The sequence below is a fragment of the Leucoraja erinacea genome, chromosome 37, assembly GCF_028641065.1.
Source record: "Leucoraja erinacea ecotype New England chromosome 37, Leri_hhj_1, whole genome shotgun sequence".
In the NCBI taxonomy this organism is placed as follows: domain Eukaryota; kingdom Metazoa; phylum Chordata; class Chondrichthyes; order Rajiformes; family Rajidae; genus Leucoraja; species Leucoraja erinaceus.
The window spans coordinates 9406458-9434016 of record NC_073413.1 but is presented as its reverse complement, the minus strand read 5'-3'; the positions used below and the strand labels follow the sequence as shown (position 1 = coordinate 9434016).

The 27559-nt window shown below is 46.7% G+C and overlaps 1 protein-coding gene and 1 non-coding gene across 2 annotated transcripts in view; both read left to right on the top strand.

Moving 5' to 3' along the window:
- The window catches only part of LOC129713932 (interleukin-2 receptor subunit beta-like), a 45027-nt gene that overhangs the window by 17276 nt on the left and 192 nt on the right, over window positions 1-27559 (top strand). The window contains exons 2-9 of the mRNA XM_055663340.1: window positions 6749-6827; window positions 6956-7073; window positions 12840-13015; window positions 16383-16528; window positions 17020-17212; window positions 19455-19551; window positions 20293-20383; window positions 23507-27559. The exon at window positions 23507-27559 is cut by the window's right edge and continues 192 nt beyond it. Of these exons, the coding sequence (XP_055519315.1) occupies window positions 6761-6827; window positions 6956-7073; window positions 12840-13015; window positions 16383-16528; window positions 17020-17212; window positions 19455-19551; window positions 20293-20383; window positions 23507-24298 (1680 nt within the window). The 5' untranslated portion in view covers window positions 6749-6760 and the 3' untranslated portion in view covers window positions 24299-27559. The remainder of the gene's footprint in view (window positions 1-6748; window positions 6828-6955; window positions 7074-12839; window positions 13016-16382; window positions 16529-17019; window positions 17213-19454; window positions 19552-20292; window positions 20384-23506) is intronic.
- On the top strand, window positions 7240-7322 carry trnal-uaa (transfer RNA leucine (anticodon UAA)). The gene has a single exon. It is a non-coding gene; the product is annotated as a tRNA-Leu (tRNA).

Genomic DNA, 27559 nt, shown 5'->3' with positions numbered 1-27559 from the left:
CGGAGCACCAAGGCAAATTCCTTGTATGTGAATACTTGGCCAATAAACCTACTTACTTACTAAACTAAACTTGCAGAATTTGCCCACAGTGGGGTCATATCCTTCTAATTCAAGCTTTTTTTAAGTCTATACAAATGACATGACTACCTGCCACCCTTTGTCCTGACCGTCCTGTCTTCCAGCTTTCTTCCCCTACCTCCCCCCCTCACCCCCCACTCTCCCCCTGACAATCAGTCTGAAGAAGGGTCCCACACCAAAACGCCACATACCCATGTTCTCCAGGGATGCTGCCTGACCACTGAGTTCATCCAAAACTTAGAAACATAGAAACATAGACATTAGGTGCAGGAGTAGGCCATTCGGCCCTTCGAGCCCGCACCGCCATTCAATATGATCATGGCTGAACATCCAACTTGGTATCCTGTACCTGCCTTCTCTCCATACCCCCTGATCCCTTTAGCCACAAGGGCCACATCTAACTCCCTCTTAAATATAGCCAATGAACTGTGGCCTCAACTACCTTCTGTGGCTGAGAATTCCAGAGATTCACCACTCTCTGTGTGTAAACAAAAATTCTCATCTCGGTCCTAAAGGATTTCCCCCTTATCCTTAAACTGTGACCCCTTGTTCTGGACTTCTCCAACATCGGGAACAATCTTCTTGCAAAACATCGTGTCCTTTTGTGTCTGAATGCCACTTCAATGTAGTATCCGTCGCTTAGCAGGGACTAGGTAACAGAGGGGCTTCTAACTCAAGGATGAGACTCTTTAAGGTGGGTTTTGTTAGGCTGGAAGTCGGCAAATTTGACGACAAACACACGCCAGCTTCCAGTGTTGCCATTCATAAGTGATAGGAGCAGAATTAGGCCATTCAACCCATCAAGTCTAATCTGCCATTCAATCATGGCTGATCTTTCTTTCCCTCTCAACCCCATACTCCTGCCTTCTCCCCATAATCCCTGACACCCCATCCTAACCAAGAATCTGTCAACTTCTGCCTTAGAAATATCCACTGACTTGGCCTCCACAGCCGTCTGTGGCAATGAAATCCACAGATTCACCACCCTCTGACTGAAGAAATTCCTCCTCCTCTCCTTTCTTAAGGAACGCCCTTTAATTCTGAGGCTGTGCCCTCTGATCCTGGACCTTCTCCACATCCATTCTATCCAGGCCTTTAAATTGTCCCTGGACTCCAGATGCATAGAAACATAGAAAATTTGGTGCAGGAGTAGGCCATTCTGCCCTTCGAGCCTGCATCGCCATTCAATATGATCATGGCTGATCATCTAAAATCAGCACCCCGTTCCTGCTTTTGCCCCATATCCATTGATTCCTTTAGCCCGAAGAGCTCTATCTAACTCTGCAAAAGATGAGTGAAGTTCTCAGTACAGTTGGGGGAGTCCATAACCAGGGGCCACAGTTTAAGAATAAGGGGTAAGCCATTTAGAACGGAGATGAGGAAACACTTTTTCTCACAGAGTCAAGTCAAGTCAAGTTTATTTGTCACATACACATACGAGATGTGCAGTGAAATGAAAGTGGCAATGCTCGCGGACTTTTGTGCAAAAGACAAACAACAAAACAACCAAACAAATTATAAACACAATCATAACACACATATTCTTTTACATAATAAATAATGGAAGGAAAAACGTTCTGTAGAGTTAGTCCCTGGTGAGATAGGCGATGAGAGTGGTGAGAGTCTGTGGAATTCTCTGCCTCAGAGGGCGGTGGAGGCAGGTTTTCTGGATACTTTCAAGAGAGAGCTAGATAGGGCTCTTAAAGATAGCGGAGTCAGGGGATATGGGGAGAAGGCAGGAAAGGGTTACTGATTGGTGATGATCAGCCATGATCACATTGAATGGCGGCGCTGGCTCGAAGGGCCGAATGGCCTACTCCTGCACCTATTGTCTATTGTCTATTGCACAGACCGGGAACACAGTGAAAATGTGAGCCTTTAATGAGGTGAAAGATTGTTTGTGGTCTGTGGTTAGCTGCTGGGAAGAAAACAGGAAATAATAAGTGTTGATTGGAAGTGGCATCAACAAGTAGCTGGTGCAGCAGTGAGCTCAGCTACACTCTGCTTCCCTTTTCTCCCTCTCCCTCAAAATTTCTCCTGCCAGAAACACTCTAATAGTGCAGAGACACAGCTGTTTAAACCCCACGCCTGGGACTGCAGCGGAAGAGATGTGAATTCTCATCTAATTCACCTCCACACTGTGGGGCGGAGCGGTAGAGTTGCCACCTCCCACCGCCACAGGCCCAGGTTCGATCCTGACGACGGGTGCTGTCTGTTCAGGATTTTGTACGGGTGGGTTTGCTCCCGTCTCCTCCCACGTTCCGAACCGTTATTCGCCGTGTCCATACGTGGAGGCTCTGCCACTTTGGCCACAGGCTTCTGCAGGTCAGGTGCACAGGCCACAGAGGCAGACTTGGTGGGCCGAAGGGCCTGTTTCCTCACTGTGTCTCTAAAGGTATGACTGGTCCTTCAATATATTGTGTAGGAAGGAACTGCAGATGCTTGCTGGTTTAAATCGAGAATAGACACAAAATGCTGGAGTAACTCAGCGGGACAGGCAGCATCTCTGGAGAGAAGGAATGGGTGACGTTTCGGGTCGAGACCCTTCTTCAGAATGTCTCTTTAAAATAGGGGATATGGGGAGAAGGCAGGAATGGGGTACTGATTGGGGACGATCAGCCATGATCACATTGAATGGTGGTGCTGGCTCGAAGGGCCGAATGGCGATCTCCTGCACCTATTGTCTATTGTCTATTGTCCCGCTGAGTTACTGCAGCTTTTTGTGCCCTTAAATATATCGGCTGCTTTCCTGAGGCAGCGTGAAGTATTGATGGAATTGATGAGGTGGGGAGGAGGCTGGTGTGTTTGATGGAAGACTGCATCCACAATTCCTCGAATGCCCTGTGGTCATGGCAGCGGAGTTGTCAAACCAAGGATACTTCTATGGAATTTGGGAAGAGTCTTTGGAGATATGTCAAGTTACCCTGTATAGGAAGGAACTGCGTATGCTGGTTTAAACCGAAGAAGATAGACACAAAATGCTGGAGTAACTCAGCGGGACTGGCAGCATCTCTGGAGAGAAGGAATGGGTGACGTTTGCTGGTCGTGACCCTTCTTCACAATCTAGCCTCACCAATGTTGTCACAAGTCACCACCCGGAAGCCCGGCAGTTTTATTAACTGCGCCACCTAACTTCGATTACGCCTACTAGAGTTTCGCTTGAGCAGTTCTTGACGGAAATGCTAGCCTGTAGGCGGGCGACACTTGGAGAGAAAGTTCGCCTGTTGCACCTACTTGGTTTTTTGGTATCGTAAACATGCGGTTTGGAGAAAATGGCTCTGCAGGTTCACCAGAGGCAGGCAGACTTGGTGGGCCGAAGGGCCTGCTTCCTCACTGTATCTCTAAACTATAGTGACAAAGGGGACTCCTTGGAGAAGCAGCCCCCTTTTCACTTGATGCCATTAAAATGGCACCAAGATTGTACCCAGACCATTGGCATTCCAGCAGGCAATGACAGGCAGGGAACACGAAAGGGAGATCATAGTTCCATAGTTGACAGGAGCAGAATTAGGCCATTCAGCCCATCGAGTCTACTCCGTCATTGAATCATGGCTGATCTATCTCTCCCTCCTAAATGGGTGTAAATCCACCTGGGGCACAGGGAAGAGAAGGGAATTAAGGGGGCATGCTGGTGGGGGCGCGTGGGGTGTTACAAATCAGTGGTGCAGCTGGTAAAGAACCAAGACACACACCAACACAATTTACACAAACACAGTGAGGAGGAGATTCACTGTGATGGAAGGCAAAGTCTTGTCTCTCCCCTGCTCTCCATTCCTCTCCCAAAGTCAAAGTCAAAGCCCCCGGCGGGTACTAGCAAGTCCCACGCCCATTTAAAGTGTAGAGTGTATATTAGTGTATATAAGTGTATAGTAGCAGTACACTATTACAGTTTACACAGTCGCCAGTTTGGCACCTTTATCAGGTAGACCATTGACTTAAGATGGGGTTATAATACAGCAGCAAAGAACCGCAGATGTTGGTTTATACACAAAAAGACACAAAGTGCTGGAGTAACACAGCGGGTCAGGCAGCATCTCTGGAGAACATGGATAGGTGACGTTTCGCGTCTTACCATAAGGTCATAAGGAATAGGAGCGGAATTAGGCCATTCGGCCCATCAAGTCTACTCCGCCATTCAATCATGGCTGATCTATCTCTCCCTCCTAACCCCATTCTCCTGCCTTCTCCCCATAACCCCTGACAGGCGTACTAACCAAGACGTCAGCTAGTCAGTTTCTCCAGGACTGATGGGCCCTGACCTGAAACGTCACCTATCCATGTTCCCCAGAGATGCTGCCTAACCCGCTGAGTCCACACCTGGAGCATTGAGTACAGTTTTGATTTCATTGGCTATATTTAAGAGGGAGTTAGATGTGGCCCTTGTGGCTAAAGGTATCAGGGGGTATGGAGAGAAGGCAGGTACGGGATACTGAGTTGGATGATCACCACATGATCATATTGAATGGCGGTGCAGGCTCGAAGGGCCAAATGACCTACTCCTGCACCTATTTTCTATGTTTCAATGTTACTCCAGCACTCTGTGCCCTTCAAAGGTCATAAGATGTTCAGAAACCTTGTTGACTGGCCCCTCGGTGTGATCAATTTAACACCATCTGGAGATTCAGCCAAGCTGTGACAACATCTCACTGTAGCACCATCTTACTGCACAGGAACTATGATTCAGTTTCCTGTGCTAAATGTTCGATTCTTTGATAAATCGCCACTTTTAAAAGTCAGTGGCCAGTCTGTTTTGACAAACAGTTCCTGTTTGCGTGTTCACCCTTTGTCCTACAAACCATTGCGCCCTGAATGCAAAGTGTGAACTCAAGGCTGAGGGGATTTCAGTAATTCAGTTCATGGCCATGGATCAGTAGCCTGATCATGAAACTAGGGTGTTTTCAAGAGAGAGTTAGATATAGCTCTTGGGGCCAATGGAATCAAGGGATATGGGGAAAAAGGCAGGAACGGGGTAGTGAAGGTACGAGTCGACTTGATGGGCCGAATGGCCTAATTTCTCCTAGAACGTATTAAATTCCTACTCCCCTCTCCCCATGGTAGCTGCCGTCAAATTTCATTGTGACATCTTGCTCTGCATAGCAAAGCTGCCTTATACCTTTTAGAATTTAGGAGATTGAGGGGGGATCTTATAGAAACTTACAAAATTCTTAAGGGGTTGGACAGGCTAGATGCAGGAAGATTGTTCCCGATGTTGGGGAAGTCCTGGACAAGGGGTCACAGCTTAAGGATAAGGGGGAAATCCTTTAAAACCGAGATGAGGAGAACTTTTTTCACACAGAGAGTGGTGAATCTCTGGAACTCTCTGCCACAGAGGGTAGTTGAGGCCAGTTCATTGGCTATATTTAAGAGGGAGTTAGATGTGGCCCTTGTGGCCAAGGGGATCAGAGAGTATGGAGAGAAGGCAGGTACGGGATACTGAGTTGGATGATCAGCCATGATCATATTGAATGGCGGTGCAGGCTCGAAGGGCCGAATGGCCTACTCCTGCACCTAATTTCTATGTTTCTATGTTTCTATACCTGTCCAAAGTCTAAAGAAGGGTCTCAACCCGAAACGTCACCCATTCCTTCTCTCCAGAGATGCTGCCTGTCCCGCTGAGTTACTCCAGTTTTTTGTGTCTATCTTTGCCATGTATTCATGTGTTGACCACACCTCCACAGCAGAGAGCTTAGTTTGGTTTAGTTTTTGAGATACAGCATGGAAACAGGCACTTCGGCCCACCGAGTCCGTGTGAAAATGCACCCCTCCAAATTCAGGGACAGTTTCTTCCCAGCTGGTATCGGGCAACTTTAAGAGAGAGTTGCAATAGTGAGTTGGAAACATAGAAACAAAGAAACATAGAAAATAGGTGCAGGAGGAGGCCATTCGGCCCTTCGAGCCAACACCGCCATTCATTGCGATCATGGCTGATCATTCCCAATCAGTACCCCATTCAATAACCCGTGCCTGCCTTCTCCCCATATCCCTTGATTCCACTAGCCCCCAGAGCTCTATCTAACTCTCTCTTGAATCCATCCAGTGATCTGGCCTCTGTGGCAGGGAATTCCACTAATTCACAACTCTCTGGGTGAAAACGTTTTTTCTCACCTCAGTCTTAAATGGCCTCCCCTTTATTCTAAGACTGTGTGGCCCCTGGTTCTGGACTCGCCCAACACTGGGAACATTTTTCCTGCATCTAGCTTATCCAATCCTTTTATAATTTTAAATGTTTCTATAAGATTCCCCCTCATCCTTCTAAACTCCAGTGAATACAAGCCTGGTCTTTTCAATCTTAGATTTAGCTCTGAGGGCTAAAGGAATCAAGGGATATGGGGGAAAAGCAGGAACGGGGTACTGATTTTAGACGATCAGCCATGATCATATTGAATGGCGGTGCTGGCTCGAAGGGCCGAATGGCCTACTCCTGCACCTAATTTCAATGTTTCTCTGTTTCTGTCACAGTCCAGGCTTTGTCCTGCCCCTCACCTCTATACCAGCTTTCCCCCCTCTCGCCCCGCTCCTACAATCAGTCTGAAGAAGGGTCCCGACCCAAAACGTGTCAGGACACGGTGGCGTAAATCTACCGCTGCGCTAACGTGCCACCCAAGTGCCTGTGACAATAAAGAAGCGATGACCATTGACCTTTGTACCTTTGACCCTTCAACTCTTCCAGACAGGTCAGAGGATGGGAGGAATCATCCTGATTATCTTCACCGCATCCATCTGGCCCACGAACCTTGGATATAAATGCGGTAAGTACCAGCAGGTATTTAATTTCCATATTTGCTCGGTTCCTTCCCACTCCCCACGAAGGACCCGTGAAGGGCTTGGAAATCCCCGAGTGAAAACTGACGGGCCTTGCGTTGTGTCTTTGGAACAGAGAACAAAGATCTGAAGTGCGCAGTGGATTATGTCAGCGAGGTGACATGTTGCTGGTCACAAAACGTTTCCCTGAGCAACTCGTGCCAAGTCTGGGTGGATAATTTGAGGCCTAACACGTGAGTTTGGTTTGAATTTGTTGTGAGTTTGGTTTGTGGGGGGAAGGCAGGCACGGGTTGTTGATTGGGGACGATCAGCCATGATCACAATGAATGGTGGTGCTGGCTCGAAGGGCCGAATGGCCTCCTCCTGCACCTATTTTCTATGTTTCTGTGTTTCTTAGCCGGTAGCGTGGCCGAGCGGTCTAAGGCACTGGATTTAAGGCTCCAGTCTCTTCGGGGGCGTGGGTTCGAATCCCACCGCTGCCATCACTGTTTAATGCATTTCGTTGTCTCTGTACTGTACACTGACAATGACAATTAAAACTGAATCTGAATCTGAATCTGAATCTGAATCTGAATCTATGTATGTGACAACAGCACCTCGCTAGGGACAACATCCACCACCATCAACATCAGCAGGAGATGCCCTCAGCCCTCCCTCATCTGTAGTCAGCGTTTAGTTTAGTTTAGAGATACCTTGTACTAAACCTTAATAGACACAAAATGCTGGAGTAACTCAGCGGGACAGGCAGCATTTCTGGAGAGAAGGAATGGTTGACGTTTCAGGTCGAGACCCTTGTTCAGCCACTTCTCAACCAAAAATGTCGCCCATTCCTTCTCTCCAGAGATGCTGCCTATCCCGCTGAGTTATTCTACTCCAGTATTTTGTGTCTATCTTCGATTTAAACCAGCATCTGCAGTTCCTTCCGACACATTTTGCACTAACCGTTATTCCCTTATCATGTATCTATACAGTGAGAATGGCTCGATTGTAATCATGTATTGTCTTGCGGCTGACTGGATAGCACGCAACAAAAGCTTTTCACTGCATGTGACAATAAATGGAACTGAACCAAACTGAACTGAACAAGACACCACGTGGAAACCGGTTCTGTTAGCCCACACAAATCCACACCGACCAGCGATCCCCATGCATTAACATTCCCCTACACACACTAGTGACGATTTCCAATTATACCAAAAACCACGAACCTACAAACTTATATGTCTTTGGAGTGTGGGGGGAAAAAACGGAGAAAACCCACGCAAGTCACGGGGAGAACGTACAAACTCCATACAGACAGCACCTGTAGTCAGGATCGAACTCGGGTCTCTGGCGCTGTGAGGCAGCAACCCTACCCGCTGCACCATCATGCTGCATCGTGCAGTGGAGTATTGGAACGAGCCCAGTGGACAATGGAGACCAGTTCTGCAAGGTTATTAGCAATGACCAGAATCCTCCCATGTTCTCCCTGTCTGAAGAAGGGTCTCGACCTGAAACGTCACCCCTCCCTTCTCTCCAGAGATGCTGCCTGTGTTACTCCAGCATTTTGTGGCTTATCTTCTGCAAAGGAACAAGTTGTGCAGCTCACAATGCCTATCCCAAGCATGAAGCTAAGCTAAAACTAGTCTTCTCCGCCTGCACATGATCCATATCCCTCCAGTCCCTACATATCCATGCACAAATAAAAAGCCTCGGAGACTCAGACAACACAGAAAACATAAATCAGACCTAAAGTATACTCGTCAATGAAAAGTTTTAAAAAACTGTGCAGAATTAAGGCAGTGCAGAACGCAAATAAGATATTAGGTGGTGCAGCGGTGGTGCAGCGGTGAAGTTGCAGCCTCACAGCGCCAGGAACCCGGGTTCGACCCCGACTACTGCTGCTTGTCCGTATGGAGTTTGTACATTCTCCCTGTGACTGGGTGCCTTCCCACACAGTGGGGAACTTTGATTCTGCTGTGTGGGGATGTTTTATGTCAAACCCTATAGTGTGTTGTGTCCTGTTGATTTTTTATTGTATGGCTGTATGGAAATTCATTGCACTGTGCCATCAGGCACACGTGACAATTAAATCTATCTTGAATCTTGAATCTTGAATCTTGATCGCCAACACATGGCTTGGACAGAGAGGATGTTTCAACCAGTGGGAGAGTCTAGGAGTAGAGGTCACAGCCGTGGAATTAAAGGACCTTCTTTTAGGAAGGAGATGAGGAGGAATTTCTTTAGTCAGACGGTGGTGAATCTGTGGAATTCATTGCCACAGATGGCTGTGGAGGCCAAGTCAGTGGATGTATTTAAGGCAGAGATAGATAGATGGATTCTTGATTAGTATGGAGGTTATGGAAGATACATTAGTTCAGTTTAGTTTATTGTCACGTGTACCGAGGTACAGTGAAAAGCTTTTGTTGCGCGCTAACCAGCCAGCAGAAAGACAATACATGATTACAATTGAACCATTCACAGTGTACAGATACAGGATAAGAGAATAACATCAAGTGCAAGGTTAAGCCAGTAAGCTCAACACTGCTCCCTAGTTGTTGGTAACAGCTAGGAACAAACTGTCCCTGAATCTGGAGGTGTGCTCTTTCTCACTTCTATACCTTTTGCCTGATGGGAGAGGGGAGAAGAGGGAGTTGTCAGGGTGAGACTGGTCCTTGATGATGCTGCTGGCCTTGCCGAGGCAGCGTGAGGTGTAGATGGAGGCAATGGAAGGGAGGTTGGTTTGTGTGATGGTCTGGGCTGCGTCCACAATTCACTGCAATTTCTTGCGGTCCTGGATGGGGCTGTTCCCAAAACAGGCCGCGAACCGTCCCGATAAAATGCTTTTTGTGGCGCATCTGTAGAAGTTGGTGAGAGTTGTTGGGGACATGCCAAACTTCCTAAGCCTTCAAAGTAGAGGCGTTGGTCGTTGCTTCAATAACATCAGATTGAATTGTGGAGGTGGCAAGCCTCCTCCCAGCTCCAGTAGCTCCCCCCCCCCCCCCTCCACCCCCCAGCCCGCAAACTCCACCTGATCACCAAACAAAAGAAGAAAAATATGTTTTTCAAGACATCGTGTCAAAGTGGTTTTTTGGGTGAGAACTTTTATTGATAAAACCACTGTAAGACGAAGGACAGAAATACCCTAAATAGTAACAACATTAGATTGTGAAAGAAGATACCAATGGTATACAAGCACGCACGCACAATCACACGCATGTACCGTGCATTGACAAGCATATGCACACGCACTTCTACACACACACACACACATGCACGGGCATCAACAAACATATGCACATGTGTGTATGCACACACATGCTCACACATGCATGGGCATTAACTAACATATTCACATGCATGTATACGCACACACACCAGTATAGCACGTTAACAAATGTGAACATGCGTGACTGCACACACACGCAAACACACACACACACGCACACGCAAACACACACATCCATTGCATTAACAGCTGTGCACATACACGCCTGCACACACACAAACACACACGCATCAAGAATCTGTCAATCTCCGCCTTAAGAATATCCATTGAATTGGCAACGAATTCCACAGATTCACCACTCTCTGACTAAAGAAATTCCTCCTCATCCCCTTTCTAAAGGTACATCCATTTATTCTGAGGCTATGGCCTCTGGTCCTAGACTCTCTCTCCACCAGTGCCTAATGCCATCAATCCATCCTACCACAACTATAGAGTGGCCCTGAACTACTATCTACCTCATTGGAGACCCTTGGACTATTTTAGATCGGACTATACTGGCTTTACCTTGCACTAAACGTTATTCCCTTGTCATGTATCTGTATACTGCGAATGGCTCGATTATAATCATGTATTGTCTTTCAGCTGACTGGTTAGCACGCAACAAAAGCTTTTCACTGTACCTCGGTACATGTGACTATAAACTATGTAAACTAAACTAAATCATTTGTTAACTGGATAATTCCTGGGATCATTTAGTTTAGACTAGTTTAGTTTAGTTTAGTTTAGTTTAGTTTAGTTTAGTTTAGTTTAGTTTAGTTTATTTTACTTTACTTTACTTCAGAGGTACTGCGCGGAAACAGGCCATTCGGCCCACCGAGCCAGCACTGACCAGTGACCCCGCACATTAACACTACCCTACACACACTAGTGACTATTTCGACATTTATACCAAGCCAATTAACCTACACCTTTGGAGTGTGGGAGGAAATCGAAGATCTCAGAGAAAACCCACGGGGTCATGGGGAGAACGTGCAAACTCCGTACAGACAGCACCCGTGGTCAGGCCGGGTCTCCGGCGCTGTAAGGCAGCAACTCTACCGCCGTGCCACCATGCCGTATCATTCTCGTAAACGTAGAAACATAGAAAATAGGCGCAGGAGGAGGCCATTGGGCCCTTCGGCCCTTCGAGCCAGCACCGTCATTCACTATGATCATGGCTGATTGGCCCCTATCAATAACCCGTGCCTGCCTTTTCCCCATATCCCTTGACTCCACTAGCCCCTAGAGCTCTATCTAACTCTCTCTTAAATCCATCCAGTGACTTGGCCTCCACTGCCCTCTGTGGCAGGGAATTCCATAAATTCACAACTCTCTGGGTGAAAACGTTTTTTCTCACCTCAGTCTTAAATGACCTCCCCTTTATTCTAAGACTGTGGCCCCTGGTTCTGGACTCGCCCAACATTGAGAACATTTTCCCTGGATCTAGCTTGTCCAGTCCTTTTATAATTTTATAAGTTTCTGTAAGATCCTCATCCTTCTAAACTCCAGTGAATACAAGCCTAGTATTTTCAATCTTTCCTCATACGACAGTCCCGCCATCCCAGGGGTCAATCTCGTGAACCTGCGCTGTAATTCCCCAGCCAGGTTCCCTTCACTGTAACGAGAACAGGGGGGGCATCTTGCTCCTTGAACACAACTTGTGGAGGAGGACTGTGTCTTGACGTGCGAAATCCCTCCACAACCACTGAGTGTGACCTTCAGATCGAGCTCATGAAATGTTGTGGTGTAGTCGCAGGCCTGAGCGCTGAAGCCGCATTCTGACTAAACAAACAACACGATGTTCCAAAGGAAGAAGGTTGTCAAACCCCCAACAACACCTCCTTTGGCTGAAGGCCAGACACCTCTGTGCTTCTATCACACTGCTCCTGACATGGAGGCATAGACTTGTACAGCGTGGAAACATGCCCCTTGGCCCCACATGCCCACCCCGACCAACACGTCCCAGCCACACTAGTCCAACATTCCTGTATTTGGCCCATATGCCTCCAAGCCCGTACCATCACATATAGATGTGGTTACATTCCAATAAGCCCATCGTAAATCGAAAATATTGTAAGTCAGATTCAGATTCAATTTAATGTCATTGTGCAGTGTACAGTACAGAGCCAACAACATGCAGTTAGCATCTCCCTAGAAGAGCAACAAGGGGTCAACAAATCCTTTTGCTATGAAAAATGAGATATTACAGTTCATGTACAACTTCTTGTTTCAAATTTAACAGAATAGAACAGAAAATGAGACAAGCCATATAGAGAAGAAAATAATATCATAAGCAGTGATGATAGTGTTAGTTCGTGAGATAGTAAAGAAAGCCCGAAGAGAAGGTAGAAGGGGATAGAGTGGAAAAAAGAGAAAAAAAAAAGAAATAGAGAAAAAGAAAGTAAATAAAAGGAAAGAGATTGGAAGAGATATACCTATTTCATATCTTTACCCACCATTCACTCTGAAACATATAATTTCTAAGGTTATGTTGCACCATATGCTTGTAAAACGTCACCCATTCCTTCTGACTAAGGTAGACCGTACTGAGTTTTGGTTACACCTGCTCAGTTCCAACCTGCTCTAACGCACAGAATTATTCTAACACATGATGAGGATTTTTCAGCACTCTACCTAGCCCTATCCCTTGCTGCTTTCTCGAAGCTTTGCTATTTATTTTTGACACTACCGAATCGTATTTTTAGTTTGCTATTCTCATAGTCCCTTGTTCTTCCACGTTTGGCTTTCAAAGGAATCCTTATCCAGTTACGTGTGCCCCGGTAAATGGACTGAAGCAGGGCAGGAGATGTTCTCTCAATGTGCCTTTCTTCTCAGCATCTCAAGCCTTCAACATCACGCTGCTATGCACCAGGAATGGGCTGACCACTGCCGTTGCAAGCATTCCCGAGTTTATACCAGCGGAAAATAGTAAGTGGACGCCATCATTTTGCCTTGAGACTGTCGAGATACAGTGCGGAAACAGGCCCTTCGGCCCACAGAGTCCATGCAAACCAGCGATCACCGCCACATTCTACACCCTCACAATTGAATGAATGAATGAATGATGAATGATTGAATGATTGAATGAATGATGAATGCATGAATGCATGAATGAATGAATGAATGTATGTATGAATGGATGTATGAATGAATGATTGAATGGATGATTGAATGAATGATTGAATGGATGAATGAATGAATGATTGATTGAATGTATGAATGAATGCATGAATGATTGAATGAATGATGTATGAATGAATGAATGAATGAATGAATGTATGATTGAATGAATGAATGAATGATGGAATGAATGAATGATGATGAATGGATGAATGAATGAATGAATGAATGATTGATGAATGAATGAATGAATGAATGAGTGAATGAATGAATGAATGAATGAATGAATGAATGATGAATGGATGAATGAATGAATGAATGAATGATTGATTAATGAATGAATGAATGAATGATGAATGAATGAATGATGAATGAATGAATGATGAATGAATGCAGGAATGAATGAATGATGAATGAAAACTTTATTGCCACTGGTCTGGACCCTGATGGCAAGGATATTTAGTTTTTTTAAAATTATATAATATTTTTATTAGAAGCATATACATATAATAACCAAAACACGATTTGCTTACCTATTCCATATATACAAAGCTTCTATTTTTTATAAAGAAATTTTGAAAGATAGAGCTATAGAAAGAAAAGAAATAAGAGGGGGGGAAAAGGAAACTATACACTAATAGAGAGGGGAGGGAAAAAAAACCAGAGGTGATTACCGATAACACAATTTTGGAGATAGGTCCATAGATATTAAAGTGTAATTATTCATCTAGTTCTGGATTCAGGTTTCAGTCCAGCTTCCGTGTTGAACCAATTCACCGCTTTAGAAAATCAATAAATGGAGAGGATATTTCGTTTTTAGTTTAGTTTAGAGATTCAGCACGGAAACTGGCCCCTCGGCCCATCGAGCCCGCGCCGACCAGCGACCGTCCCATTACGCGACCTCTATCCCTACACACACTAGGGACAATTTACAATTTACAGAAATCCTGCAAGCCTACACGTTTTCGGAGTTTGGGAGGAAACCGGAGCACCCGGAGAAAACCCACGTGGTCACAATAAGAATGTGCAAACACCATGCAGGCAGCACCCGAGGTCAGGATCGAACCGTTTTCAGATGGGTTTCCGGTGCTGTGAGGCAGCAACTCTACCGCTGCGCCACCGTGCCGCTCCCATTCCAGGATTTAGACACACTAGGATTTTCTAAGTCGCTTTAAAAATGCATATGTTTTCTTATTGCTTGGATTTTTACAGAATTTCAACAGTGAATTTGCAAACTCTCCCCACAGGTTCTACCTGAACTGAGGCTGAAAGTAAATGTCACTGTGTTGTGAAGCTGACCTTAGTTGCGTCTGATGAAGGGCCTCCACCCAAAACGTCACCCATTCCTTCTCTCCAGAGATGCTGCTTGTCCCGCTAAGTTACTCCAGCATTTTGTGTCTATCTTCAGTGTAAATCAACATCTGCATTCCCTTCCTATGCAATACTACAAATGCGGCCTCACTAACGTCTTCCACCAACAGTAACGTAACACTTACACGGGTTCAAGGCTCAGTCCAGGGGTCTTGTGTACAAACGTTGTTGAGCTTTATAATTGAAGGAGTTTTATCATCCTGCTTTTATTAATAGTGAAGAGTCAAGTGTTTTATTGTCATATATCCCAGACAGAACAATGACATTCTTACATACAACAGCACAACACAATATGTAAAGATGGCACGCAATAAACATTATAATAAACGAGAGAAAAAGTTAACTATGTATATACACACTCACATATATATATACAGATATATTTATATTTATATATATATTTATATATATATATGTGTGTGGGCATATATACACACCCACACACACACGCACATATATATATATATATATATTTATTTATACACATAGGAACACATAAAAAACAGACAATAATAGTGCAATAATAACAATATTCTATGTTGTGTACACACACACACACATACACATATATACACATACATATACACATATACACACACACACACACACACATACACACACATACACACACACACACACATACACACACACACACACACACACACATACACACACACACACACACACACACACACACACACACACACACACATAAACACACACACACACACACATAATAATAGTGCAATAATAACAATAATAGTCCTATGTATTTCAGCTTATTAGAGGTTGTAGTGTTTAATAGCCTGATGGCTGTTAGGAAGGGAAGGCCCCATTTGCCTGGATCTGTGAAGGGTGGAGGCCAACTCATCAATGTTTACAATTTAAAACCCTTTTGAAAGTCTAATAAGCGCTGTTTAACCTTTTATTGGTGGTGGGTGAAAAGCCCCAGTTTTGCGACTGGCATGCATGGTTCTAACTGTATCTCAGCCACCACCTGTTGCCGGGGAAACTTCACTTCCTTGTTTTTACACCCAGCCGACCTGTGTAATTAAAGAATAGAAACACTTCTGGCATTTCATGACCTTTTCTATCTTTCGTTTCTATCAGTGAACATTTAAAGAGCAAACTGCACCAATCCCACATATCCGCCTGTTCTATACCGAAGATAGACACAAAAAAGCTGGAGTAACTCAGCGGGCCAGGCAGCATCTCTGGAGAAACTGAAATAGGTGACGTTTCGGGCCGAGACCTTGTGGAACTCGTGGCTAAAGGGATCAGGGGGTATGGAGAGAAGGCAGGAATGGGGTACTGATTGGGGATGATCAGCCATGATCACATTGAATGGTGGTGCTGGCTCGAAGGGTCAAATGGCCTACTCCTGCACCTATTGTCTATTGTCTATTGTCTATTGAACACATTCAAGGTGTTGCAATTCCTTCGGTCTCCTTTGGACTTTAGACTTTAGAGATAAGGCGCAGAAACAGGCCTGTCAGCCCATCGAGTCCTTGCTGACCAACGATCCACGTACACTAGCACTATCCTACACACACACTAGGGCCAATTTAGAATTTGACCAAAGCCAATTAACCTAAGAATCTGCACGTCTTTGGAGTGTGGGAGGAAACCGGAGCACCCGGGGAAAACCCACGCAGGACACGGGGGGAACGTACAAACTCCGTGCGGCCAGTTCCCGAGGTCAGGGTGGAACCCGAGTCTCCGGCGCTGTGAGGCAGCAACTCTACCGCTGCGCCCCCAACCGTGATGCCCCTCCCTTATTGATGTTTCTTGTTCTTGCTCACAGTTCAGCTCCAGCCACTGAAGAACTTGACTGTGGTGAACAACACCGACACAATGACAGTCCTCTCCTGGCAGACTGACTACGATATACGTTTATCTGACTGCATAGAATATGAGATTCGGTACAAACTTGAGAATGACCCATGGAAGGTACGTCTGACTTCTGTTCCCCTGTAAACTTGGACACAAACGCAGATGGGTGGGCAACTCCAAAACTAGCGGGTACACAAAAATGCTGGAGAAACTCAGCGGGTGCAGCAGCATCTATGGAGCGAAGGAGATAGGCAACGTTTAGAAAGGGGACGAGGAAACACTTTTTCTCACAGAGAGTGGTGAGTCTGTGGGATTCTCTGCCTCAGAGGGCAGTGGAGGCAGGTTCTCTGGATGCTTTCAAGAGAGAGCTAGATAGGGCTCTGAAAACTAGCAGAGTCAGGGGATATGGGGAGAAGGCAGGAACGGGGTACTGATTGTCGATGATCAGCCATGATCACATTGAATGGCGGTGCTGGCTCGAAGGGCCGAATGGCCTACTCCTGCACCTATTGTCTATTGACTCTAAACTAACAGACAGAAGTACCCACTCTGGCAGCTCGATCTGCATACCCACCCGCCTCTGACCTGTCAAAACCTTTCGATTTCAGACTGCTCAGACACATCAGGTTCAGCAAAAAGAACACAGGCTACAGATTGACTCGACCAACGTAAAACCTGACGCCATCTATATGGCACAAATTCGTGCGATAACTAAAGACCCTCAGGGTTTCTACGGAGGCACTTGGAGCAAATGGAGCAAAGCGGCAAAATGGAAAACCAAGAAATCCCAAGCTTCTGCTGGTAAAGTGTTTTGTTTACTTGATAGGTTTGTAGGCTAATTGTCTTGGTATAAATGTAAATTGTCCCTTGTGTGTGTAGGGCAGTGTTAATGTGCGGGGATCGCTGGTCGGTGCGGACTCGGTGGGCCGAACGGCGTCAAGTTGGGAACAGGGGAAGTACAACGGGATCTGGGGGTCCTTGTACATCAGTCTATGAAAGTAAGCATGCAGGTACAGCAGGCAGTGAAGAAAGCGAATGGCATGTTGGCCTTTATAACAAGGGGAATCGAGTATAGTAGCAAAGAGGTCCTTCTGCAGTTGTACAGAGCCCTAGTGAGACCACATTTGGAGTATTGTGTGCAGTTTCGGTCCCCTAATTTGAGGAAGGACATTCTTGCTATTGGGGAAGTGCAGCGTAGGTTTACAAGGTTCATTCCCGGGATGGCGGGACTGTGATATGCTGAGAGAATGGAGCAGCTGGATTTGTACACTCTGGAGTTTAGAAGGATGAGAGGGTATCTCATTGAAACATACAAGATTGTTAAGTGTTTGGACACGCTAGAGGCAGGAAACATGTTCCCGATGTTGGAGGAGTCCAGAACCAGGGGCCACAGTTTAAGAATAAGGAGTAAGCCATTTAGAACGGAGACTTTTTCTCACAGAGAGTGGTGAGTCTGTGGATTTCTCATCCTCAGAGGGCGGTGGAGGCAGGTTCTCTGGATGCTTTCAAGAGAGAGCTAGATAGGGCTCTTAAAAATAGCGGAGTTATGGGATATGGGGAGAAGGCAGGAGCGGAGTACTGATTGGGGATGATCAGCCATTATCACATTGAATGGCGGTGCTGGCTCGAAGGGTCAAATGGCCTACTCCTGCACCTGTTGTCTATTGTCTATTGTCCCTAGTGTGTGTAGGGTAGTGTTAATGTGCGGGGATCGCTGGTCAGTGTGGACTCAGTTGTCTGAAGGGCCTGTTTCCGTGCTGAATCTCTAAACCGAACTATAATATCCCAGGAATGATTGGGTTAACATTTGAGTTTTAGCTTTGTTTATTTACACTTAGTCACGTGTACCGAGATACGGCAAAAAGATTTTGGTTGCCTGCTAACCAGTCAGTGGAAAGATTCCTACACCGTCCGCGCTGGTCCCTGGAGCGATCACACTCAGCGTGTGCCGTCAGTAGTGTGGCGGCACTAATCCTAGTGCGACACGGACCGCCAGCTCACCACTAACACTATTAGTGTGTCCAAGTTGACAAGTCAACAGAACCTCACCTTTGGCAATATTTACAGTCCAAACCAGGGGCGGCACGATGGCGCGGCGCCAGAGTTCCTGATAGACCCGGGTACGATCCCGACTACGGGTGCTGTCTGTACGGAGTTTGCACGTTGTTCCCATGACCGCGTGGGCTTTGTGCGGGATCTTCGGTTTCCTCCCACACTACAAAGATACTAATTGGCTTGGTATAACTTTAAAATGACCTTCGTGTGTATAAGATAGTGTTAGTGTACGGGGGTCGCTGGTCGGCACGGACTCGATGGGCCGAAGGGCCTGTTTCCGCGCTATATCTCTCAACTAAACTAAACTAAACTAAAGGCAACTCAAGTTCACCTTTGGCAACACTTACAATTCAAAACAGATGGGGTGGCACGCAGCACCGCAGCAGGTCACAGCTCCAGAGACCAGGGTTCGATCCTGACCTCGGGTGCTGTCCTTGTGTGAAGTTTGCACCATCTCCCCGTGACCGCGTGGGTTTCCCCCAGGTGCTCCGGTTTCCCTCCACACCCCAAAGACGTGCACGTCTGGAGGTTAAATGGGCCCTCTATAAATCACCCCTCGTTTGTAGGGAGTGGATGAGAAAGTGGGATACGATAGAACTAGTGCGTACAGGTTTACTTCGAAGATTGCCACAAAATGCTGGAGTAACTCAGCGGGACAGGCAACAATTCCGGATCCAGAGATGCTGCCTGGGCCGCTAAGTTACTCCAGCATTTTGTGTCAATCTTCGATGAAACTCGTGCGAATAAGTGATCAATGGTCAGCATGAACTCAGTGGGCCGAAGGGCCTGTTTTCATGCTGTACCTTTCACTAAGTCAATACTCTTTTTTTTTGCATTGATATTTGACATTGGTTTAGATGGGGCATCTTGGCTGGCATGGAACAAAGGGCCTGTTTCCATGCAGTGTGTGACTATCTCCTTAAATAAGTGTATTAGCTGTACTTTGCACTTCACTGAACTGAACTTTTCTCCCACTTTTTCCCCCCAGTTCAACAGGAAAACAGTGTCTTATCAATCTCTCTCTCGTTGGCCGGGATCCTGTTAGTGGTTGCTGTTCTGGTCATTATGCAGTTTGCATCGAAGAGGTAAGATGATTCTAGAACATTCCAGGTCAGCTGGGGCAGACAATAAATGAGTTGAAGATGTTTTGATGCTGAGATTTCCTGTTTGCCTCCAGTCTCAATACCTCCACCCCCGACAATCTCCCCGCAATGCTGTAGTTGTGTTTAGAGTCATCGAGTCGTGGCGTGATAGAGGTCGCAGCCTCAGAATTAAAGGACGTTCTTTTAGGAAGGAGAGGAGGAGGAATTTGTTTAATCTGTGGAATTCTTTGGATGATCAGCCATGATCATATTGAATGGCGGTGCTGGCTAGAGGGGTCGAATGGCCTACTCCTGCACCTATTTTCTATGTTTCTTTGTTTCCATGTTTTTTACACCTTACCCTTCCATATCTCTCGGTTCCCTCGCCCCCGACTCAGTCTGACGAAGAGTCTCGACCCGAAACGTCACCCATTCTTTCTCTCCAGAGATGCTGCCCGTCCCGCTGAGTTGAGGGCTTGTCCCACTTGGCCGTCATTTGCACGTAATTTACGCGACAACATTTACGCGTCACGGCGCACGACACGCACGTCGTGACATACACGTGACGCGCGCATGGTGCGTGATGACATAGGCAGTGACGAGCAGCTACCGCACGCGGCGTCGCAGGATTTTGTGATGTACAAAATCTTCGCGCGCCATCTCTGGCTTTTTGTGTCTATACCTCCTTCTCCCTCTGTTGCTCCTCCTTCGCCCGTTATTCTAACGAGATTTGATTGTCCTTAGATCCCGACTGAAGGCACTCTACGGGCTCCCCATTCCAGATCCAAGCAAATTCTTTCATGAGCTGAACTCGACCTACGGAGGCAACTTTCAGGTAAGTGAGAAATGTGGCCCCATTGTTCGTGAGCCGAAGACGCTCTCCCTCTCTACCTGTGTGGGATTATAGAGCTGGTAGAGTCATGGGCGGCACGGTGGCGCAGCGGAACAGTTGCACCAGAGGCCCAGGTTCGATCCTGACCACGACTGCTATCTGTACAGAGCTTATACATTCTCCAAGTGACCTGCGTGGGTTTTCTCCGGGATCTCCAGTTTCCTCCACACTCCAAATACCTGCATGTTTGTAGGTTAATTGGCCTCTAGTGCTTAGGATATAACTAGTGTATTTGTGATCATTGGTCAGGACTTGGTGGGCTAAAGTGCCTGTTTCCATGCTGTATCCCTAACCTAAACCAAGCTGAACCAAACTAAACTGGACCCATTTTCAATCCTGACCTCGGGCGCCATCTATGTGGAGTTTGCTCGTTCTTCCTGTGACCGCGAGGGTTTCCTCCGGGTGCCCGGGTCTTCCCCCCACATCCCAAAGACGTGCGTGATTGTACGTTAATTGGCCCTCTGTAAATTGCTGCTGCTGCTTCTTCTTGCGTATGGCGTGCACAGCCTAAAGTTGTAGGACAACTTATTCTATTTGATCTTATTTGATTGTGCACGCCGGGTTGATTGCATTCGTCGAAACAGGGCGGGCCACGTGAAGGTTGCAATCTCCCACTTTAAATTGCTGCTGGTGTGCAGTGAGTGGTGGGGAAATGGGATAACATTATCACCCGGAGAAAACCCACACAGATCGCGGGGGTGAGCGCACAAACTCCGTACAGACAAGCACCCGTAGTCGGGATCGAACCCGGGTCTCCGGTGCTGTGAGGCAGGAACTCTACCGCTGCGCCATCGTGCCGCACAATGGCCGAGCCAAGTAGTGTCATTTTTTAAATATACAAATGCTTTTATTCAGAAAATAAAAGCAAGCATATGGAGTATTAACACAATCAAAGGCTGCCTATATTGAGTTTACAAACAAACGGTCATGAAATTAATATATCGCCAATTTTGTCAACATTACACTTGGCCTCCCTTGGTGACCAGCGTTTAGGGAAGGCCTCCAGAGCCCCCGTGGACACCGGGTGTTCCCGCTCCAGGGACACGCGGGCACAGGCATAGTGCGGGCACGGAAAAGGTGCAGGCAGCTGACTACCTGCTGCCTGGACCCGCGAATGGCCACCTTGGCCGGGCCCAGGAGCAGACGGACAGGGAGACTCCCCTCTTCCCTCTGTAAATATCAGGTGCCCAGTCCCAAATGCCCAGGGAAACGTTCGACATTGGTTAGTATTCTCAGTCGAGAGAAAGCATGCTGACAAAGACCGTGTGAGGTTGCAACTGAAATCTGACCTTTATGCCACACAGGAGAAGTGGAGTGAGTCATTGGCAATAAGAGACAGCCGTTACAAGATTGAAACCACACCAGTTTCAGAAAGGATATATCAGTTTGATGAGCTAGTACGTGAAGCCTACTTTCAAGATATTAATAAGAGTATTTCTTTCCTCTTTTTTCTTATGACTGTTTGGTTTGTGGGTTTTTCAAAGTAGTGCAAAGTCACATCTGTACATGCCAGTCGATGTGTGTGTTTGTGTGCGTGCGTGCGTGTGCATGTACGTGTGCGTGTGTGTCCACGTATGTTTGCTGGTGCAGTGTTTATTTTAGTTTCGTTTGGAGCTGCAGCGTGGAAGCAGGACCTTCGGCCCAATGGGTCCATGCTGGCCATCGATTACCCCATTCACACTGGTTCCATGTTGCCCCACTTTCTCATCCGCTCCCTGCACGCCAGGGGCAATTTACAAATGGCCAATTAACCTACAAACCCGCATGTACTTTGAGGTGGGAGGAAACCGGAGCACCCTGTGTCTGTACGTGTTTGCATGTATGACAGAGCGTGAGAAATATGTGATCAGCGTGAGAATTTGTCGAAATGCGTGAGTCTCACGCTCAATGCGTGAGAGTTGGCAGCCCTGGCACATACATGTGATCAGCATGTATTGGGTTGTATGTGCATGTGTACATGATTGCTTGCTATGTGTATGCATGTATATATGTGCATTTGTGTGTGTCTGTGTGTCTATGTGTATGTGAGTGTATTTCTGTGCAGTGTGTCTGTGTGTGTCTCTCTATGTGTATGTGAGTGTATTTCTGTGTGTGTGTGTCTGTGTGTGTCTCTCTATGTGTATGTGAGTGTATTTCTGTGCGTGTGTGCATGTATGTCTATGTCTGAGGATGAATTTCTTTAGTCAGAGGGTGGGAATTCATTGTGGAGACCATGTCAGTGGATATTTTTTAAGACAGAAATAGACAGATTCTGGATTAGTGTGGGTGTCAGGGGTTATGGGGAGAAGGCAGGAGAATGGGGTTAGCAGGGAGAGATAGATCAGCCATGATTGAATGGTGAAGTAGACTTGATGGGCCGAATGGCCTAATTCTGTTCCTATCACCTATGATACCCTCCCACACTCTGTCCATCACCCCTCTCCCTCCACATGTATACAGTCATATGTGTATGCACATATATACATGCATACACATAGCAAGCAATTATGCACCTACAGCCCAATACATGCTGATCACATGTATGTGCCTGGGCTGCCAACTCTCACGCATTGAGCGTTGAGCGTGAGACACGCACTTTGTCAAATTCTCACGCTCTCACGCTGATCACAAATTTCTCACGCTCTGTCGAGAGAAATTCTCCCTCTCCCTCCAACCACCCCTCCCTCCATCACGGACATCACTTGTAGTCAGGATCGAACCCGGGTCCTTGGAGCTGCAAGGCAGCAATTCTACCGCTGCGCCACCGTGCCGATTTGTCTGAATCGCTTGCAAAACAAAGCTTTAAACTGTACCTCGTTACACGTGACACCAATAAACCGAAAGCTATACCGAAACTGTTTCCTTTCAGTTGTGAAATGTGTCTCTCTCATAATAATAATAATAATAATAATAATAATAATAATGTTTATTTATATAGCACTTTTCAACAAAACCAATATTTGAACCAAAGTGCTTTACAGAGATTGATTAAATTAATTGAACAGATCAAATGTCAATAAATCCATACAAAACAAAAAAGAGAAAATGCCTAAATTCCGTCTCTCCCCCCCTTTGTTGTTCCTGCAGCGATGGCTGGGTACGCGATTCCCCGCTTCCTTCAGCAGCACCGACGATCTGGCCACGGAAATATCCTCGGTGGAGATTTCGGAACTGAAGGACACGCAGTCGTGCGAGCAGAACGTCGCCTGGGACAGCAGCGGCTTCAGGAGCACCGGGGACTCGTCCACGTCCAGCTTTGCCAACCAGGGCTACTTCTTGTTCGACTGCTCCAAGGCCAGCGACGCCTACCCTTGCAAGATCTACTTCAGCAACAAGCCGGCCAGCCGGCGGGAGGGGAGCGAGGGAAGCCGCTCCTACCGCTGCCTCACCTCCTCCGACGACTCCCTCTACGACAGCAGCTTCTCGCCGGACTCTCCCACGGGGAACGAGGGGTTCGACTTGGACGGGGAAGACCCAGGGCCCCACGACGCTGGAGAAACCTCAGAGGAGGAAATAGACGGACCACCAAGAGAACATGGGAGTCCAGCAGGTCTACCGCACCCTGGTAATCCAGCAAGCCAGGTCAACCCATCAAAGGAGACTAATTGTCCTTTCGAGGGGTTGTTCCAATTCCCGTCCTCTTCTTTCTTTGGCCCCCACCTCTCATTGGCGGGCATGGAGGATGAAAGGGCCCACAGACTCGCATCTGATGGCTTAACCTTCGACAAGGCTCCAACAGACACCCCCTCTTCTCAGGACCCTTTGGCTCAGCAATGCCCCGGTGTTTACAAGACCAAGTCCCTGAACCTGGCGGTGGAAACTGACCCGTATCTCTCTCTCAAGCAAGTTCACAGCAAATACAACAGCCAGTCGATATAGAGTCATGGAGTGATGATACAGCACGGAAACAGGCCCTTCGGCCCAACTTGCCCACACCGGCCAACATGTCCCGGCTACGCTAGTCCCACCTGCCCGCGTTTGGCCCATATTCCTCCAAACCTGTCCCATCCATGCCCCTGTCTAACTGTTTCTTAAACGCTAGGATAGTCCCAGCCTCAACTACCTCATTCCATCCCTCAGATTCCTATTAAATCTTTTCCCCCTTCACCTTAAACCTATGTCCTCTGGTCCTCGATTCACCTACTCTCGGGCAAGAGACTCTGTGCATCCACCCATTCTATTCCTCTCGTGATTTTATACACCTCTATAAGATCACCCCCTCATCCTCCTGCGCTCCAAGGGATAAAGTCCCAGCCTGCTCAACCTCTCCCTATAGCTCAGAGCCTCTAGTCCTGGCAACATCCTTGTAAATCTTCACTGCACCCTTTCCAATATAGGTATCAAAGGGATTGATTTGATGCTATTCAAGGGACTGGCTCCTTTGTCTTCTGCTGTGAATATCTATCCACGTTGAGGTTTCATGTTGAGGTCATCTCCTGCAGATCTTTGCCCCTGCTTTTGAAATAAGGTATTTAACACAATCAATCTAAAGAAGGGTCTCGACACAAAACCTCACCCATCCATGTTCTCCAGAGATGCTGCCTGACCTGTTGACTTACCCCAGCACCTTGTGTCATTGAGGGCGGTGGAGGCCGGTTCTCTAGATACTTTCAAGAGGGAGCTGGATAGGGCTCTTAAAGATAAAGGAGCCAGGGGATATGGGGAGAAGGCAGGAACGGGGTACTGATTGGGGATGATCAGCCATTATCACATTGAATGGCGGTGCTGGATCGAATGACCTACTCCTGCACCTATTGTTTTCACCTTAAACCTATGTCCTATTGTCTATTGTCTATTGTCAATAACAATAACAATTGTCTATTGTTACTCCAGCACTTTGTGTCTGAAGAAGGGTCCCGACCTGAAACGTTCCCCCATCCATGTTCTCCAGAGATGCTGCCTGACCCGTTGAGTTTCTCCAGCACTTTGTGTCATCGTTTGAACCACTTCCTTCTGTGTTTCTCAGATGTTTAGTTTAGTTTGTTATTCTTACGGGTGCACGACAAGTGTATGTTGCATCGCGTACTTCACTTCACCCCGGATGGAGAGAGAGAGAGAGAGAAGACTCCATCAACATTAACCGTCAGAAGATACATTTAAACTGGACGTGGGGGAACTAAATGTCCTCGGTGAAGAACTTGTGCTTCTTCATTGAGTTTGTGAACGGTCTCTTTCTTGCTGCTCTTACAAAATCGGACGGGAAACTTAAAGAGATGCCTCGCTCCAAGCCAAGGATTAAGCTACCTGGTTTGGAGGAGGATGCAGTCGGCCGATGTATAACCCTGGCTGGATGGATCATCGATCACTGGTTATGTTATGAGGATAAAGCAAATTAACCCATTTTAAATGATATGTGTTGCAACAACCATGGTTTCAGAGCCATGGAGTCAGACTTGGCGGAAACAGGCCTAACTCGCCCATGTTGGCCAAGATGACACACCTAAGGTGGTCCCACCTGCCCATGTTTAGCCCGTAACCCTCAAAACTTTTCCCGCCCATGTGGGCAAGGAAGAAACTCTAGCTTCTGAGGGAGAAAGGTCCCCATCGAGCCAAAGCCGCCATTAATTGTCAACCGGAGGCCAGATCGAGCCGGGATTGAATCCCCGGTAACCCCTTGGCGACGGGACATGGGGCAAGGGCCAAAGGTCGGCCAGGTCAAGGCAAGATCATCAGGAGATGATCATACAAAGATCGGTGTAGCTCAAGACTCTACCCTGGTCCAAATGAGAGCCAGCGGTGTCAGTAAAGAACTCGCTACAAAGAAACTGATTGCAGAAAATGTATGTCGATTATGCATTAAATGTGTTTGTCCAATACAGAGCGGGAACTACAGACAGGGGGCATTATAAGATAGACACAAAATGCTGGAGTAACTCAGCGGGACAGGCGGCATCTCTGGAGAGAAGGAATAGAAACATAGAAACATAGAAATTAGGTGCAGGAGTAGGCCATTCGGCCCTTCGAGCCTGCACCGCCATTCAATATGATCATGGCTGATCATCCAACTCAGTATCCCGTACCTGCCTTCTCTCCATACCCCCTGATCCCCTTAGCCACAAGGGCCACATCTAACTCCCTCTTAAATATAGCCAATGAACTGGCCTCAACTACCCTCTGTGGCAGAGAGTTCCAGAGATTCACCACTCTCTGTGTGAAAAAAGTTCTTCTCATCTCAGTTTTAAAGGATTTCCCCCCTTATCCTTAAGCTGTGACCCCTTGTCCTGGACTTCCCTAACATCGGGAACAATCTTCCTGCATCTAGCCTGTCCAACCCCTTAAGAATTTTGTAAGTTTCTATAAGATCCCCTCTCAATCTTCTAAATTCTAGAGAGTATAAACCAAGTCTATCCAGTCTTTCTTCATAAGACAGTCCTAACATCCCAGGAATCAGTCTGGTGAACCGTCTCTGCACTCCCTCTATGGCAATAATGTCCTTCCTCAGATTTGGAGACCAAAACTGTACACAATACTCCAGGTGTGGTCTCACCAAGACCCTGTACAACTGCAGTAGAACCTCCCTGCTCCTATATGGGTGGCATTCTTCAGAGTCTGAAGAACGCCACCCATTCCTTTTCTCCAGAGATGCCGCCTGTCCCGCTGAGTTACTCCAGCATTTTGTGTCTATCTTCGGTTTAAACCAGCATCTACAGTTCCTACGAAATTTCGCCTGAAAATACAATGTTGGATTATTTAACACAATATGTAGCACAAAATACTTTTCAAATAAATTGTGTAACTTCTTGTTGGAGTTTAAGGGATTTAAGGCCCAATTGTACTTAATTATAACATGTATCGATGTACAGTGAAATTCTATTTTTTTGCTTCCTGTTCAGTAAAGTACAGGTATCGTTATTTGCACCATCCTCGGTTAGTACAGTGTATAGAAATAGTCCACTGAGACTGTATGTAAGATTCAAGATTCAAGAGAGTTTATTGACATGTGTCCCAGATAGGACAATAAAAGTCTTGCTTTGCTTCAGCACAGCAAAATATAGTAGGCATAAATAAATACAGAACAGATCAGTGTGTCCATATACCATTGAATATATGTCCGCAATAACCAAGCTGACCTCCCGGTGGCTCAGCACTTCAACTCCCCCTCCCACTCCGTCTCCGACCTCTCTGTCCTGGGTCTCCTCC